This window comes from Alternaria triticimaculans (assembly GCF_023758025.1).
Source record: "Alternaria triticimaculans strain BMP 0046 chromosome Unknown scaffold_4, whole genome shotgun sequence".
Lineage (NCBI taxonomy): Eukaryota > Fungi > Ascomycota > Dothideomycetes > Pleosporales > Pleosporaceae > Alternaria > Alternaria triticimaculans.
In genome coordinates, this window is record NW_026055961.1 from 1,497,224 (window position 1) to 1,515,549 (window position 18,326).

Below are 18,326 nucleotides of genomic sequence, written 5' to 3' on the forward strand. Positions count from 1 at the left end.
GAGCTACTGACTTTGAGGAACAAAGAGCGGCACGAACGAAGGGATGAAGACACTGCATGTGGTCACACATTCCGGAGCAGAGGCATGCAGAAGTGAATTTCGCACCGTTTTATTTCCACATGCTCGTATGCGCTATCGAATACCGAGTGGATACTATCCCTTATAATACAAACATGACGTACTACCAACGCTCACGCACTTTTGGTACCCAGCTTCTTATTGGCCTCCTTCTTCAAGTCCTCCTCAGCCCGACCATTGAACCACAAGTACGCCGCAAGCGCAATGAAAGAACCAAAGCCACCCGCCATGATCATCCTGCCGCGGAAACCCTGTTTCCTCTTCAAGGCTTCATCGCCGCCCAAGATGACGACTGCTTTCTTGGACCAGGTGTACTCGAGACCGCTGTACATGGTCGTGCTGGCCACGATGGCTGACATGCCCTGGATCATCGTCTTGACGCCTTCTTCGCCTCCTAGTATGTCTTGGATCGACAGGAGCAAGCCACCAGCTGCGGATGTCGTGGCGGAAGGATCATGCAGCAAGTTTGTGCAAAGCAGCGTTCCCAGCAGGCTTAACTGCAGAAATGTGTTGAACTTGGATATGGTAGTGGGATGTACCTCCGCACTTGGCAAGCTGAAGTCCCAGTATCGGGCCATGGTCTTGGGTGCGGGTAGACTGGCGTATCGGTAGTAGAACGCACTCACTGCCAGACTGACATCTCTTCCCAGGATAAGTGCGGCGAGTGGCATCGGAAGACTACCATTGACTGCCAGGCATGTTACCAATGTTGTCATTAGGAGCTTGTCGGCCATGGGGTCGACGACGCTGCCGACCACGGTTTGGAGGTTCCAGCGGCGGGCGATCCAGCCATCGAGTAGGTCGGAAAAGGCGGCGTAGGCGAAGAGGGAGAAGGCGTAGAGATGTTGGTCGTGGATGATTAGGTATCCGACTACAGGGGTAGCTATGAGTCGCGAGAATGTGAGGATATTGGGGAGGTTGTAGATTTGCTCGTGACGCGGTTTGTCGAGTTTGAGGGTGGATTTGAGGGTTGTAGCTAGTTTGGCGGAAGTGGAGGCGGGTGAAGGCTGCGTGAATATGGTTAGCTATAACCGGTCGGTGATACAAGATGTCATGTTGGGTGTAGAATTTTTGGAATTGTTTACAATGACTATTAAAAAATAGGAAAACTGGGGTAAGGAAATTGGAAGCTTCTGAACGGGATACTCTCTCAGAGCTCGAGTATTACAGAGGAAGTTGACACATGCAGGAAGCATAAATCAGGCTTGATGTACAGGGTCATGTTCTCAGATATGACCAGACCTGTGCTGTTGGTATGAAAATTTGCGCCTACCTCTGTACCGCTTCTAGAAGCTGGAGAACCTGTTGCTTCATCTTCAAGCTTCAGTCTTCGTGTAGTCGAAGTACTGAATAGACTAGCAGGACGGATTCCACAATGCTTCCAGGGTGTGTGTACTAAGGGACGTCGGCTTAGGTTGACGTCATCGCGACTCCAGGTACAAGAAGCACGTGAGGAGGCCGAGCACAAAGCTTGTGGATGCTGTGCACGTCGCGAAAGCGTTTTTAGGCCGAGAGAAGCTTCTGAGAGAGCTGCAATAGTACGACAAGGTGTGTAGGCCCTCGCCGTGAGTATAGAAATCATCGACGCTGTTGCATTCGCGTGTTTGCGGGCGCGCTGAGGGTGAGCTTGAAGCTCGCAGCTGCCGTCGGAGTTTGCCAAGCGCCACTAGCGACAAAAGCAGAAGCCGTCTTACAAACGCTGTCTTTACTTCATCTCTTCACATCTTCTACCTGATGAGATGACTACATTGCAATCTGGTCAAAGAAAGACGAGGCGATGATTTCCGCCACAAAAGATCGCTTGCGAGCTATCAGCGCATATCTATTTTTGCCACACATATTATCGTTGCTAATGAACGAACTGTACCCTCATCCGGTCAACAACGTCTATGCAGACGCTAGGAAAACTCACTTGCATGCAGTACATTCATATAATTGAGACTCGCCACCCCAACACGTCGATCCAAAGCAGCGGGCTGTACAGCGTATTCGTAGGCTCGCCAGAGGAAACGCCTAGTCACCTCGCGGCGATACTGCGGGCAATATCCTAGTGATATCGATAGACCCATCTCCAGGGTCTCAAACTTTTCACATCGAACGACCTGACGCATCCTAGACAACGCCACCAGCAGCGACTACGGGAACTGACACTCGTGGTGCGAACAGCTGCTCAACATTGAGTTGACACCTTGGCTGCGTTCTAGAAGAACTGGAATACCGTTAGCAGCAGTTGAAACAGCTTGAAAAGTATGAACAGACGGCCCAGCTCGGCTGAGCTTCCACGTCTCAAGGCTGCTCAAGCGTGTCTTCGATCGCTCATTCACTCCAGTGGCTGGACACGCTTGCGCTCTTGCCACGATCATTCGACATCGCCGAGGACATCCCGCGCCTGCCAGGAGCATCATGCGTTCAAACACTGCGGATGCTTGGTTCAGCTGTTCAGCCGCTTCTCCACGCATCGTCAGTCTCAGACTGGTCCGCGGGACTTCTTCCAAGTCCCGCACTTGGACTTCCCTGCTGCATGGCTAGGTGCGCAAATCACTCATCTTCGCCTCTTCATTCAGACTCTTTCTCGGCCGACTTCCACATTCGTCATGTAACCTAGCCACTGTCAGTCGTTCAGTCTAGATGTCGCGATAGCCGCAGTTGTCGCAAGAACGGGATCTACTGATCGCCCGGATCTTACCGAGCAAAGGAGTGAGCCATTGACTCAGGCACCACCACGTGAGCGGTTGAGGATTCGCTGCTGCGAAGTTGCATAGTCCGTAAATGGAAGCAACGACTATCGATTCCAGCGGGGTTGCAGACCCTCTGCTAATCTCCGGGGTCACGACCTCTTGGCTACATCTATAGTCTGCATATGATACAGGAATCTTCCTAGAGCCAGCGCCCCTAAGCTCAGTTTAACAGGCATCTCTATTTTTCGAGCACTTGCGAGGTCCGGCAATCCCTGATGAAAACGCACACCACTTCTCTTGATGCTACGGGCCGCCTTTCTGAATGGCTGCAGTAGCTTGTCTCCGGGATTGACTTTGGGTCTGCCATGTGTCATGCGTCGTGCATCAGGACACTAGGACAGCCAGTGGCTTCGCTTCGTTAGTAGCCCACATTATCCGCTGAGAAACTCTAATCGTCCTGCCTTCACGCCATGAACTCAGCTCACACTATTGCGCAATGACGATGACCGGAGTGGGGCTCAGTAGTCAAGCACGTAGAAGCGTTCCAGAAGAGCGTAATGCAAAGGCAGAATCCAGCTCTTCGCAGCGTGCGGGAAATCTTCGGGTTACACAATCAAGGTACACTTTCCGTGTCTGTCTAGCGTTGAGATCTCCAAGCATTTACTGATCTTCAGATCAGCTCAGGCTCGAGCCTGCGAGAACTACTCACGGGTAGTTTGATCACCCCGCCACGCGCTGGCAACGTCGTCCTCGTGGACCCTTCTGCAAGTGACAAATGGACCTGAAACTGCCGACAGTCTGATACCCAGCCTCCGAGTATCTGATACACGGTTATGGCAGATCAACGCCCTAAACACGGAAACGACCCTGCTTCGGCTGTTCTGCCAACGCTGCCTTGTGCTTAGAGGAGCACTGACTTGACTCGTCATTCCTGCCAGAAGTGAGCAACCTCAAGCTTGCGACAGTGGCACGGGAGGTCTGCTTGAATACTGGATCAATTTAAGTTTTCGAGGTAGGAATTATGCGTGGGTATTTGATGCTGCACAGCAAAAGGGGTTTCATCGGTTATTCGATGCGATCGCAACGGCTAAACTTGCCAGACTCGTCCATTGCCGTCTGTTCCTGAACCAAGTCGCCAAAGCACGATTACTCAAGACATCTTATCGACGGACGCGCATCGCTATCCCTTTTCTGCTGGACAAGTTCTGTTTGTTGCTGCAGGCCATGACTTCCAATAGCACTAACGGTTATTCAATATTTGATGTGGTGGTTCGCACTCCACGCTCCTAACCTAATGCTCCTATATCACTGCATGATAAGGGCAAGCGCAGATTTCGCACGCAGTTCCTAATCACACGCGACGTTGAAGCGAAGCCATTCCACTTTTGACCGGCATCTCGTGTCCGCTTGCGGCAGTTGGACGGAGGGCCACGAGTTTCAGGAGCGCGACTCCAGGCTCCGCTAACGCAGGTACCTTTGCACACCAACCCGAAATGTTGTTTACTCCGCCAGGCGTATCATCACTAGTACACCTGCACCCCCGCGAACATTTGTTTTCGGCAACGGTACTGCAGGTCGACGGTCACGCACGAGTCCCGCAGAAACGGCGCCGATGTTTGCGTCGTGGATTCAGATATGGGTTCGCCCGCGATGTGGGCTCAAGAGCGAGTGTCGGATATGAGTAGACCGAAAGTATCGCACAGTCCGCAATCGGTCAAGAAACGTTGAATAGTGTGGAGATGCGATTCGTTGAGTGCATATGGTGGGGTGCTATGAGTCCAGCATTCATGTGCTCAGGCGTGCGCAGCTCCACTAACAGAGATCCCCACCTCATGAATTGCAAAGCAAGAGCTTGGAGCGTACGCGGTGTCTGTGACATGAGGTCTTCATAACGCATGAATGTCTAGGTAATGCTGCCCTATTGCAGCAGCGCTTGTACGCGAGAGGGAATGACGCCGAAGGTTTTGATTCGTTCCCCGACCAATGAGCGGCGGTGGCCGGTGGATAACGGCTAGCCAAAAGTAAGTTCTGAAACGAGGTCCGCTATCTCACTGGCTTGCGAGCGAAGCGTCACGCCGGCCAGAGAGGCTTCAGTCGTGGCAGAGGACGCGCTCGTAGTGTGTGGATGACAACCGCAGACATGAGGAGGTGACAAGCAGATGGCGACAGATTGGATCAGATGCTGCTTCACGATGAGCTGGGAGATTTGCAAGAGGCGATGGCCGCTCCCGCAGGCTGGCTAAAAAGCGCGTTTCAGATGAAGATCAAACCATGCCCAGCGTGCTACTTCTGCTGGTTCCTGCATCTAGACGCACCACACTTGGACGATGGACCAGCCACGAGTGATGACTTCAGCGACGAGGCTGGGTGGTGGTCACTGACGACATGTGCCCGTGACGCACTGGCCGAATTTGCACGAAGCTGCAGAGTGATGTTCCTGCATTGGTAGCGCGGTTTGGGTGATCGATCCTCTGCGCGACACGATTGCCGGCCATCGAAGCAGTACAAGTGTAGGCAAATATGGTTCACATCCGCATCAGGGAATGGCTGGTAGCAGACTGGCAGTGCAGCGTGTCTTGACAGCGGACGGATGCAGCAAAAGGAAGTGTCGAGGATGCAGTAGAAGGTGCGCCGGACGACGGTTGTCCAGAATCCGACATGTCGTTCTGGCGACCATGGGACGACGGCGGCCGGCGGGCTTCTAGGTGGTGGTTAGAGTTGCGCCTCTGCAGGGCCGGCAGCGGTGGTGGTGGCACTCGGGCACATGACGATGGCCGCTGGAGGTGGGCTCGGGTTCCCTGCCTGGCCGTGAAGCTAAACTGACGCAAGCAGCGTGTTTTCCATGGCATGAAGCAGCGCGGCAGGCATCGGACCGCGATGATCGATACTCTAGATGGGCAAACTGGACGTCTGTGTCGCGAGGGCCTCGTGGTGGGCTGCAAGCGAGGGTTAAGGTTTTCGAGTGTCTGCGGCTGGCGGGGCTAGGCCGGAAGTGGCCTCTGCGCCGAGGGCGCGCAGGGCAGGCGCGGGCGGCGAGCAGCAGCAGGGAAGCAGGCACAGAGGCACAGACAGGAAGGCGCGAGCGAAAGCGAACAAGGCGAAGGAAAGGGCAGCCCGGCCGCCCAGGCACGCACCTGCCCCGGGCGCGCGTCCCAGCAACATGCGCCCGGGGAGATGAGCAAGGTTGGGGGATCCCAGAGCAAATTCAGAAGAAAAAGCCGCTTCGTCGAGGGCATGGGCGGCCAGGCCAGCACATTAGCCAACCTTTCGCGCTGCGCTCACCACGGCATGCACGGCCGCAGCACGAGTCGCCCGCACCCCTGCCGGCCAACCGGCCGCTGCGCTCGCCTCGGCGCCCCAATTGGCCGCGCTACCTGCACTGGCCAGGCCGCTGACTGGTGTGCGGAAATAGATCAATGTGAGACCACTAGCCTCCTGTTTCACACGCCCTCCGACACCTAAAGCTGCCGCTGCCCCCTCAGATTTGCGTTTCGTATCCCCCTCCCAGAGCTGTACCTTCTTGGTGAATTCTTGAGACTGCTATCTGAGGCAGGTTCCTCACGTTTTTATTATCCGCACCACCGTCGCGTTTTATTATCTATCCTTTTAAACATAGCCTGACACTCTTTCGTTTTCGATCCTGGCAGGTCCTCGTCGAGCCCTCCCTCGTGTTCCATCCAACCCCAAGAAGGGCCACCGCGTCTGACGTTCCCACTTCAAACACCTGTACAGAGGAACGTGTTGCAGCGCACCATGTATCCATCCCAACACCACCAGCAGATGCCGCCACCCCAGGCACGCTCTGTCGCGCCCGAGACTTTTCTATTAGACCAGGACGCCCAGCAAAGCCTCCCGCCGGACAGTGTCGTTGCCCTGCAGCAGGTCGACAACCGTACGTGCCCGCGCATTGACCTTGGTCCTCCTGCATACTAACGCGCCTGCAGTCAAGTACTTCCTCATATCAGCACCCGTTGACTGGCAACCCGACCAATACATCCGCCGCTTCTTGCTACCAACAGGCGAATACGTCTCATGTGTTCTATGGTAAGCGCCCTGTTTGTCTCTAATTCATTCAACTTCTCACAGTCCGCAGGAACAACCTTTTCCACATCTCAGGCACAGACATCGTCCGATGCCTGTCATTCAGATTCCAGGCCTTTGGCCGCCCAGTCAAGAACTCGAAGAAGTTCGAAGAGGGCATCTTCTCAGATCTGCGCAACCTGAAATCGGGCACAGATGCTTCCCTGGAAGAGCCCAAGAGCGCATTCCTTGACTTCCTGTACAAGAACAACTGCATCCGAACACAAAAGAAGCAGAAGGTTTTCTACTGGTACAGCGTACCCCACGACAGGCTCTTCCTCGATGCCCTCGAGCGTGATCTCAAGCGCGAGAAGATGGGCCAAGAAGCGACCACCATGGCCGTCAGCGAACCCGCTCTTTCCTTCGAATTTGATTCATCCCAGTCGCTCTTTGAGCAGCTCACCAAGGCGCAACAAACCAACTCATCGTCATTCAACAACAACGTCCAGCCATCGTACCAGAGCACATCGCCCGACATGCAAAGAATGGACTCCATGCCCCCACCAACCATGGTCCCCGTACAGCAATCCATGCCCCAGATGCAGCAGCCAATGCAGCAGCCAATGCACCACGAGGACCCCATGGCCCAGTACCACCAGCAAATGTCCATGCCACCTTCCATGCAGAACCCCGTTGTCAAGAGCCGGGAGCAGCGCGAGATGAGCCAGTCTTTCCAGTACGACCGCAACGGCATTCCTTTGTCCCAAGTTCACCAGCGCCACAGCTCCATGCCCGCATACATGGAGTACTCGCCTGCGCCGTCCTTCGTCTCTTCTCACTACGAGGACTACAGCACTCGCGGCATGTCTTTCGAGCCATTGACCCCACCTCAACACCAGATTGGTCTCGGTGCTGAGCCTGCTTACATTGCGAACGAGGACACTGGTCTCTACAGCGCTATCCCAGACCTTCCAGTTCCCAACACATTCAACCCTCTCATGAACATGCCACCATCAAACTTGATGGGCTCTGGTTACCCCGGCGTTTCCCGGCCATTTGCTCCTGGCAATGTCTACTCCGTCATTGAAGGCTCACCCACCTACAAGCAACGTAGGAGGCGTTCGTCCCTTTCCGCTGGTATCGCCGCTGCTGTCACCGCTTCCGGTGCAGGTGCTCACCAGGTTCACCGCCCAAGTGACCTGAGGCGATCAATGTCGAGCTCAGTCGTTCCCCTTGCTGAGGTTGATGAGTCAAACCACAACTCGCCCAACAGCACCAACGGTGCGAGCTACCCCCAGATGGGTGATCAGAAGCCTCACATGGACATGTCCCGCCAGGGTACCCCACTCAACACTGTTGAGGAGAGCCCCGAGCCGCAGTCCGCTTCGCTGCATCACGACGATCTCAACACTCTGGTCAACGGCGAGCTCTTTGAGAGCCCCCTCCAGCACAGCGCGGTCGCTCGTACCGCCGGTGCAGGAGGACCAGTTTTCCGACGCGCCCGCAGTGCCACCATGATGGAAATCGGCCCGTACCCCCAGAAGTCGCACTCCTGCCCGATCCCCACCTGTGGTCGTCTCTTCAAGAGATTAGAACACCTCAAGAGGTAAGCGCTTGCAATTTCCCCATCTTGCTATTTTTGTACCACACGATCACTCGGGCCTCCACTTTATTTGTTGTTTTGCATAGACGCTGACCCTGGCGCTTAGACACGTACGCACCCACACACAAGAACGACCATACGTTTGCCCGTTGTGCAACAAGGCCTTCTCGCGCTCAGACAACCTTGCCCAGTATGTACCCTGTTTACCGCCCAACCAAAAATCATATACTAATTAATTCATTAGACATCGTCGCACACACGAGCCCCGCGCTGACGGCGAGCCGCTGAGTGACTACCAAGAAGAAGACGACCTCGAGGGCGAGGAAGACCACCTCCACTCGCTCGCTGATGAGCTTTCGCCTGAGTCCGGCAACGAGTACCTCGGTCTGTCGCACTCCATCAACGACATTCCTGGCCCAGGACTTGGTATGACTATGGCGCCACCACAACACAGCCTCATGGCCGGTAGCCACTACTGAGCATACCCTGTCACGACGTCACACATGTGAAATGAGCATTTCGGCGCAATCAATGGCGCAGCCATCTAGAAGGATACCAGTCTGCTGTTTTTCTTGTTCATTTTCTTGTCTTCGCGTTTAATCTCTTAGACCGGTGTCTGTTTTCCTCTGTTCGGCATACATTCACGATGTCCGCACTGCATTTGTTCTTGCTTTTTCTTTTCCAGCCTTCGGAGCTAGGGGATGGTGATACCACCGGATTTTGGCTTTTTGAGGGGTTGGCTGACGACACAACACTACGAACATGAGTACCCCTTCTTTTTTCTCGTCTCATCGTTTCATGTTTTTCCCTTTTCTTCTTTCTTTTCCCTTGCGCTCCGATCTGTTTGCTCGTTGTCGTCGTTCAGCCCTCTGTTGGATATATCCTTGGCGGCATGGCTTGCTTTGTTGCAAAAGTTGTTTGATGGCGGACTGGGATACCATTTGAAGCGCACGCATACGCATATCGTCGATACATCTCTCGAATATGCAGGTAGCTTGGTGGTTTGCGTCTTCCTCTTCGTGAGGCGGCGTGTGTATAATATTGAAACTCAATGCAAAACGCATAACTGCACTTCTTGTCTTCGCATGCCATTGCTACCGTGACCTTTCGTATGCTTACTACAATGACCAACACCCATACTTCGCATCCAGTTTGCACACGCGTTACCTCATTACACTCTCAGAAACCAGCACTCAGGATGAAACACCACCCCATCCCATAACGCATGCAAATCCCAAGAGACATACGATCAACACATCAAGAACATCACATCACAGTACATCATCATACCAACACCCCCCTCACACACATCACGCACCCCAGCAACCCGTCATACCAACACTCCCCTCCCCCTCTCCCAAATCCTTCCGTCTCACGTGCCCCGTCCCCTGCTCAAACAACCATCTCACCTCGCCCCGCCGCAATCCTTACGTCACACATGGCCAGCGCGCTTGTTTCAGAAGCGACTACGCCGTACAATTACACATCACCTCTCTCGCGAGCACGGTCTAGATTTGGGAAGGGACTGGGGGTGCGGAAGTCGGTGCTGCGGGTCCGACTGTGCCTCAATTGACTTGACTTGGGTGTGGCACGGTTGCGTGCGGGTTTGCGGGATGGAGACCGCGGAGGAGTCGGGGGTCGGATGTCGGAGGGAGGAAGGCGGTGGAGATGGAGGTGGAGGGGGAGTAAGGGCGGAAGCCACATTGATCTACGCGGTGTGTACTTGCTGGTTCGAGGGAACGGTGTCTGTGCGTGGGGAGGGTGGATGGGTGGGGATGGGAATGTAGGTGGTAGACATTTGTACGATAGACACGTGGAGTGTGGGGCTGTACGTATTGTCTTTTTGTGAATGCAGTGCGAGGCGAGCGTTGTGGTATGTTAGCTTTTGAAGGATTAATGGAAAGCGAGCGTTGTAGATCATGAGGCTGTGGATGGGTGGAGTTGGGGGTCATGGTGGTGTGAGCGGTTGGCTTGTCGATGCCGGCTTGAAGGCTTTGGGGGGCTGCGGTAGCGAGATCAATTGCCATTCAGCCACTTCGGAATCCCTTTTTTGCTATGTCCTTTGATTACTGTCACTAATGCATGCTTGCTACTTGGGCGTGGTCATCTGGGTATTTGAAATGGGGGGAATGTGAAGTTCAGTTGGCACGGAGTGTCCAGTGGCCGTTGCCTTTGTGGGTTGGAGGGGTGGGAAATGGTACTCTTCGCCAATCGGCGATCTGAAGTTGCTATATCTCACGGTTGGGCAGGTACCTTTGCGCCAAAAAGCCGTCATGGGAGCACCCGTTCGGAGGGCTGCCGATTGGTACCTCTCGCTTATGGCTTGAACTATGTGCCAGCATGTCGTACGATTATGTGGTGTGTGGTGGGAAGAAAAAAATCAGGGTGCATGTGTAGCTTCGCGCTAGAAAGCTCGAAGAAGTATCCCTGGGCCTGCTCGAGTGTGTGCTTTTTACGGGTGCGTCTCGCCATGTGTAGGCATGCTTTGCGGTACGCTTACGGGAGCGGCGTGTCCATGCCCCATGTTTTCTCTTTCCGGGACTTTGTGTCGCCGGCTGTAGGGGTGCAATGTGTGTGCGTTCAGGAGAATTACGCGCGGTCTGTGAGTGGTTGTGTGGGAGATGATGTTGTGGCTGTAGCTTGCCGTCGCTGAAGGCAGGGTAGTTTGCTTGTAGTTGTTCTTTTTGACGTAGCAATGTTACCTCGAGTCAGAGAATACACATGCGGCTGTTTCCTGAGTAGCTCCTTTGCCTGCTTTCGGGGCGTCAAGTAGCCGACGCATCGTCCATGTTCAAGGGTGGCGGAAAGCTGGTAGGTCGCCACAAGAGGACGCCCCTAGCTCGCGGTGATTTGGGGACCGGAAACATCAAGTCGACGGTGTAATGTTGAAGTTGGTCTGAAGTGAAGATAGTGTCGTGATAGCCGTCCCTCCGTGGTTGCGCGATGTGGAAGCTGCGCTAACACAAAAGTCGTTAGCACGTGGTGCGCGTGGCGCCTGGGCGTGTTCCACCGCCTTTTCCCTTCCATCGCGCATGCACACTCCGCGAACCTCAACAGTGAACGCCATCTACCGTCATTCCAATACGAGCTTTTCGGTATCCTGGGATATACATACCTCCAGTGTGTTAATTTCTGATGGAGACCCCCGGTTCAACCTCCGCCACGCAGACGAAGCGGAGTAGACCAGCCTTACTGTACGTGCCTATCTAGGGCAAGCGAACCTTTCATTGTAACCTGCCAACACGATATGGTTTCGACCATGTCAGCTATTGTGAATGATTATAGACTAAGTTTGATGACAAGATCCCGGGACCAGACCTTCGTTGCGATCAACATTGATGGTGATGATGATGATGAGGGTCCGCAGACATACATACTGCATAGGGAGTCACTATGCTCTCAATCGCCTTACTTTGCCGCAGCGTTTAAGTCTGAGTTCCGCGAGTCCAAAGACAGATCAATTTCTATTAGGGGTGTAACAGCCTCGACAGTGAGGCTGTTCCAATTTTGGCTATATGGACGGTCCACTGTCTGGTCAGTCGACTGCCATGATAACCAAATCACTCCAAAGAGTGACTTGGCGAAAGATCGAAAAGGTACATCAGTTTAAAATGCGAAGTTTCCCAATGTGATCAGCTAGAACTGACGACTGGGTAGCCGACGAAGAACCTACTGCTCCTGTGTCGGCGCCGCCAAAACCTTGGTCGAAAGCCGCCGACTGGGTAGCAACAGAAGGTGAGATATGCCGTCGACCAGATCTGGCAGAAGCTAACTCGACAAGAATTCTTATTACAAAAGCGCCACTCCTATCTGAAAACGCTCGTCAGCCTGTACCTTTTTGCGGACTTCTATAATACGCCACAGCTGCGAAACGATGTAATGACATTGCTAGTCGAGCTTGCAGCCTACAACAACCACAATAATGGTTGCACAGACGGGTGGACAAGTACATGCATCCGGAGACTCTACCGTAACCTACCCTCTACTTCCCCCCTTTGTCGATATGCTGTCATGAAACGCGCAGTACATTCCGTAGGGGCATCTAAAGACGGTTGGGGAAGCTATCCCAAGTCGTTCTTAACCGATCTGTTGTCGGTCGCTATGCCTATGAAAGGTGTTTCGACCAAACGAAAGCTTCAGGAAGAGTTATGTGACTCTTGCAACTTCCACGAGCATAAGGGTGATAAAGAAGCGATTGCGGTCTGCAAAATGAGGCAACAGAAAGAAGGACTCTGGTTCTCTAGCTTTCTGCGAGCATGCATGAGCGAGGTTTACGATATGGAGGATGCGATGCTGGAGTCAAAGTCACATGCGCAGACGGAGGAAAACCCAAAGGATGAGCCTGACACGTTGGAAAAGAAAGAAGATAAGGCAATACCCTTCTCGGCCGGTGTTGGACTGCCATCAGATTCGACCTTTTCATTCACAATTCCCCGAGGAGTGGATGGTAGGTCACAAATGGAACCACCCGTAAGCAATTGGGAAGATTTGGAAGCGTACGATGATTATGAGATCTTGCTCCACGGTGGCTGAGCTGAGACTGTCGTCATCTCACGCGTCGACCCGTCTCCATTGGCCTGCTCATACCTGGGTATGAGTCGAGACCTTAACAAATCCATGTGCGGGTGTTGACACCAGTCCGAACCACTACCGAGCTGCAATGCGTTGATTTTCCGTTCATGATCAATACTAGAACAGATGTTGCATGCGAAGATGGCAACAGGGCCGAAGACGCGTCGAAGTCGCGCTAGTCTCAAATAGTCGCACGCGTCAAGCTTCAACAGTTTCCGAGGTGCCCCCGGGGCCCGCAATCTCTGTTCAGCTCGTAACATCAGCACCTGTACCCAAACTATCCCTTCAGTCCCAGCTCAATTCCCATATCTCTCCCCAAAACTCTCGAGCGAGACTGGATCAATTCGCTGGTCCTTTTCAAAGTCACCATAATAACCATGGAAAATGCTGCTAAGAGACCAGCCGAAGCCCAACTGACCAGCCAAAAGTCCAAACGTCCGACATTCTCGTGAGTCTCATTAAATTCAGCAAGCTCTAACCCGAATCACAACTATAAACCTCTCGATTGGTCAACCAAACTGATCCGTACCGATAGCACGATAAGCCAAGCGCACGTCACTGTTCGCCTTGATCTTGATGACATTGTCGTCACAGTTCACAAAGATATCGCATGTTTCTACTCAGGGTATTTTCGCAAAGCATTTGGGGGTCCCCTCCTCGAAACAGAGGTGTGGTCAATAAGTTTGCCTGATACCGGGGCAGACATATTCCGCCTGTACCAGGATTGGCTATACGCGCAAGCCACACGGCATGAGAACTCTACCCCGATCGACACTACGGAGACGGAGAATGCGAGGTATAGGAAGCCTAACAGCAACCCTGACTGGCTGGTTCCAAGAAGTACATTACTGCGCGCTACTTACTGCTGCCCTTTACATGCTAACAGCATCACAGATTACCGCCAGGAAACAGCAATTTCAGCTTTCTACGGCGACGTATTCCTCCGCTTGTATGTTTTTGCAGAAGTTTACGACGTGCCGCTGTTGAGGCAGGACATTATGACCTTGATGGTTGACCTTGAAAGACCCACGGGTATTCTGTGTCAGAAGATCGACAGAGACGCCTTGGACAAATCTCTGCTCTCGAATTCGCCGTTCCGAATCTTCTTGCTAAAGTGGATGGCCTTCGTCTTCGTCGGTTATCCGTTGAACACCACGACTGCAGCAGACATCAGAAAATGCTTCTCTCATGATTGGCTTGCCGAAGTGATGTGGATTATAGCCTCCCAACCAAAAGATCCACATCTACGTGAGCGTTTGTATGACGATGTAAAGGATAGTTGCGCATTTCACGAGCACCAGAACGATTGGGAGAAGATTCTGTGTCGACGACATCAAGCCTTTGACACCCAGTTCTACACCAACTTTCTGCGCAATATATTCAATCTCGTATCCGATCTCGATAAAGAATACGGAAGTCCGGAAATAAAGAAAAAGAGAGAAAAGGCGAAAGCCGAGGAACAGATCAGGGTGAAGCTAGAAGAAGACATACAGTCCTCGGGATTTGAAAGCGCCGAGGAAACTTTGGATGTAGAAGGGTGAACCGTAGATGTTCCTCTGACCAAGCACGGACTCAAGCTTCGTTGGTAGCCTACCGTCGGCCCACGCAATCCGCTCTACCACTCTGCAACACCCCTTCGCGGGAATCTTCCACGTACTATCTGTTGGGAAATCGTAGCCTATATCGATACCCATCACTTCAAGATACATGGCGACTTTCGCCCCTCCAGCCCGCCGTGGCGACTTCCTCTACTCATCTGTCCTCTACGCAGACCCTGGTAACGGAAACCACCACGGGCGCGCGAGTGTCGCCGAACTCGCGGCTCTCCTCCGCCCGGAAGCCCCCAATCTCTACAGCAAGGGTCGAAAGCCTGAAGTCGCGACACCAGCGAAAGACCAGGTGTGGCATTTCTACTCCGCCCAACTCATTCACTATGGACTACCGGTCACCAAGGACAAGAATGCGGCGAAAGTGCGACTCCTGAATGCTATGAACCAGTTCAAACTTGAGGTACCAGCATGGGTTTTGAAGGTCGAGAGCGAACTGAAGGCTGAATGGGAGGCGGAGAACCGGAAGTTGAAGAAGAATGGTAGTGCAGTGACCAAGAAGGCTTCCAAACCGAGTGTCGCTCGCGAGTCAGGTCTTGGAAGCTCTCAGGGTGTAAATAGCGCTGTCAACGTCACTGGTAGGCTTAGAGACCCCTGATATCTGACGCTGCTAATCCTATCTCGTAGTCAATTTGGCCTTAGGAGGAGCGTCGCTTAGCCAGTATATGGACGCGCAGCAGGCAAGCAACAACACCCCAAGGAAGCCAGCGCCGACCAAACGCAAGCGCGCTGGTAGTACCGTCTCTAGCCCGGTAGCGACACCGCAGAAAGTTGCGAGAGTCAAGAAAGAGCCAGCGCCAAAGAAAGCACCCATCAAGAAGGAGCCTACCGCCAGGCGATCTGTTCCCAAGATCAAGCAAGAGAGCCGCACCTCCGCGCCACCATCAACCCCCTCAAGGTCCCGCATCAAGCAAGAGCAGTACCATCCTAGCCCCGACCGAATGTACCCATCACCCTACCTCAAGTCCGACCCATACCCGAACTACTACCAACCCTCGCCACCCCTCCTCCTCAGCGGTACCTACTCCATCTCCTGCGAAACCGCCAGCTCCATCTTCAACGACTACAACTTCGACCTCACACTCGCCCGCGACCCCTCCCGCGGTATCTGGTGGGCGACTTTCCGCTGGGGCGCCTGGGACGGAATCATCCAGATGAACCCCGGCCCCGGCGACTCCGACAGTCTAGGTCAACCCTGTTCGCTTGGCTGGCGTCTTCGCGATCTGGAAACTGGACAGTTGACGTTTGGTCGCAAGTGCACGGGTTATATGACGTTCGCTGGTGATGGGTCGATAGAGGGTTGTTTGTATGAGGTGCCGGGCGTTGGATCGTTGGCGTTTGAGGGTATGAGGGTTTCGGGTGACAGCTTGGAGGATGATCTTAAGGGGGAGTGGGATGGGTTTGTTGCGGAGGCTTATCGGCGTTGAGGTCCACGTGGTCCTGGATGAGGAGTCTGTATAGCCGTACCGGTACCGCTCAGTATGAATGTCTTTATAAGAAACTCGGCCATTGCTATCTAGCTATGGCTCTATTCTCCTATGCACGGGTACACAAGACCTCCCTTGATGTTAGTCAGTGATAGAGAACATCACAACCCATCACCTTTACTTCATGTGCCCTTACTATGCTGTACCAACTATTAGAGCATCTTGTTGACGCTAAGCATTGCAGTATACGCGAGGCTACTATAAAGCCGTCATGACACCAAAGATGTCAGGCTGAACACAGTTCATCACAATGCCTTGAACACGCTAGTAATTGCAGTGCAGATCAACCACAGCAGACCACGACAACACGTGGTAGGCTCAACGCACTCGACGTGGCAGCCTAGCAGGACCAAGCAATCTGGCGCATGTCAGCGCTGTAGCGTGGGATCTCTATTGGTTACTGCCTTAGCATACCAATCGGAGACAGCATGTTTGCTCGCCCACCTTGGGGGTTGCCGTGCAGCTCGCTGCCAAGTTAAAGATGATTGGTAGATACGCCCGTGGATTTGCTGTTGCCCCACGCACGCGTAGAACGCTTTACTTCACCAGCATCAAGCCCATCGGAGCAGTCAAGTTCATTCAGAACATCTCGCAATTAGCTTAACAGCTACGTATAATACACTACAAGTTTCTACAAGAAAGGTCCAAAAGCCATCTCTTTCTGCTCTTCCAAACCATTCGCTCTGGTATAACAAAAACTAAACAGGCAGGACAAGCACCACCCAACGCCAAAGGCAAGACTACCGCGCGGCATGACTGTCATCCTTTCTCTCAAACATGAACAAGTAAGGCGTCAAGAAACATGACGCCGGGAACGCTGAAGCTATCTACTGAGACACAAAAGAAATCATATGCGTAGAGCATGTAATATCCGAAACGTCAATCGAGCTGACCCCCTAGCGTTGCCATGGACCACGGTCCTGCGGATGCCTTACACCGCTCGTCCAGTCCATAGGTCCTGTAGGTGGCCGAGGGTCGTGGATTGATCCTGGCCCTGAACTGGGTTGTGGTGGCGGTGGACCCCTCATATCTTGTCTTCCTCGCATGATGCTGTCCCTGTAGTGCGCATCTCGTGCATCTCGTTCGCGCATCTCACGTTCTCTTGAGTTTTGTTCAGCTTCTCTTCGCATATGCTCTTCTCGATTCATCGCTGCCTGGTGTTGAGCTTGAGCTTGGGCTTGCTCCTCGCGGATACGGTCCGTCATGCTGCGATCACGAGGATTGCGCATGAAGTGATGTTGTGGTTCCTCGGGAGGGCGCTGACCATAAAGAGAGTGGTTTGCTACTCCGAGAGACGAGTGCGGAGGATGCTGCAAAGGTGGAGGCTGGCCGTGCTCCGGCCTAGAAAGCGGAGTCTGTGAGCGTTGCGAGAGATATCCCCGATCTTGGGGTTGGTATCGCAGATCTTCATGCATTGGAGGACCTGGCGCACGTAGCGCGGGGTTGGAAAGCTGTTCACGTAGATAATCGGCCCTTTGAGACAACTCACGGCCGGTGTCGCGATCCGAGTGACGAGGATCAAAATCGTGGGCCTCACGAGGATCGCGAGGACGGTAAGGCTCCGTCAGTCTACTCAACCCTTGAAAAGGGTGGGCTGGATGCTCGTTGGGCGTTTGTGGGTTCGAGTACGATAGGTTTGCGTTTGAGGCCTGCGAATGGTCGTTGCGTCCGGATGAGTCCCTCTGCTGCTGTGCTATGTGGCTTGTCGACAGGTGCGGACTGGGCCGCATCCCCATAGGTCCAGGTGGCGGGACACCACTGCCCGGCGGATCAACTTGGGCGTATGGGTTCGGCTGCAGGATCTGTGATGATGCACTCAGTGCTTGCGCATGCTGTGCTGCAGTGGTGCTCGGAACACCATGTCGAGGCAACGACCCAGGTGGCCCACTCACGCTCGACGTGCGCGAATGCGGATTTGGAGAGTTGTTGAAGCCGGCAAGAGGTGGCGGTGTCGGGTTTTGACGTGGAGTGTTATGCTGGGAGAAGACAGAACGGTGATTGCTGAACATTCTATCGTTGACATTGGGCGGCTGAGGCAGGCCGGTCGGTGTTGAAGAAAGCGACGTGATCTGTGGAGTCTGAGACAACCCTCGGTGGAACGGCTGCTGGGCTTGCCAAGTATCGCGCAGACTTGGCCTACTTACTGACGGCTTGTCCTCAGTCAGGTCGATCGGCCTGTTTGATGTTGCGTTTGCAAGTGAAGACTGCTGAGCATACGATGCTGGACGGGTATACGGAGATTGAGCAGCCATAGAATCTTCGTAGAGCGGGCGTCTTGACG

At 53.6% G+C, this 18,326-nt stretch overlaps 3 protein-coding genes across 3 annotated transcripts; 2 read left to right on the forward strand and 1 right to left on the reverse strand.

Annotated features, from left to right (window-relative positions):
- Positions 1-191: 191 nt before the first annotated feature.
- J4E78_004074 (uncharacterized protein) lies at positions 192-1,503 on the reverse strand (the record flags this gene model as incomplete). The annotated part of the gene is made up of 3 exons (XM_049364706.1): positions 192-1,085; positions 1,352-1,364; positions 1,499-1,503. The coding sequence occupies 3 exons, from the start codon at positions 1,501-1,503 to the stop codon at positions 192-194; spliced, it is 912 nt and encodes a 303-aa protein (XP_049223784.1).
- Positions 1,504-6,536: 5,033 nt separating this feature from the next.
- On the forward strand, positions 6,537-8,858 carry J4E78_004075 (uncharacterized protein; the record flags this gene model as incomplete). The annotated part of the gene is made up of 5 exons (XM_049364707.1): positions 6,537-6,648; positions 6,701-6,800; positions 6,850-8,382; positions 8,486-8,569; positions 8,624-8,858. 5 exons carry the CDS (start codon positions 6,537-6,539, stop codon positions 8,856-8,858), a joined length of 2,064 nt encoding a protein of 687 aa, XP_049223785.1.
- A 4,882-nt stretch (positions 8,859-13,740) lies between these two features.
- Positions 13,741-15,985, forward strand: J4E78_004076 (uncharacterized protein; the record flags this gene model as incomplete). The annotated part of the gene is made up of 4 exons (XM_049364708.1): positions 13,741-13,747; positions 13,846-14,488; positions 14,655-15,136; positions 15,186-15,985. 4 exons carry the CDS (start codon positions 13,741-13,743, stop codon positions 15,983-15,985), a joined length of 1,932 nt encoding a protein of 643 aa, XP_049223786.1.
- Positions 15,986-18,326: the final 2,341 nt, after the last annotated feature.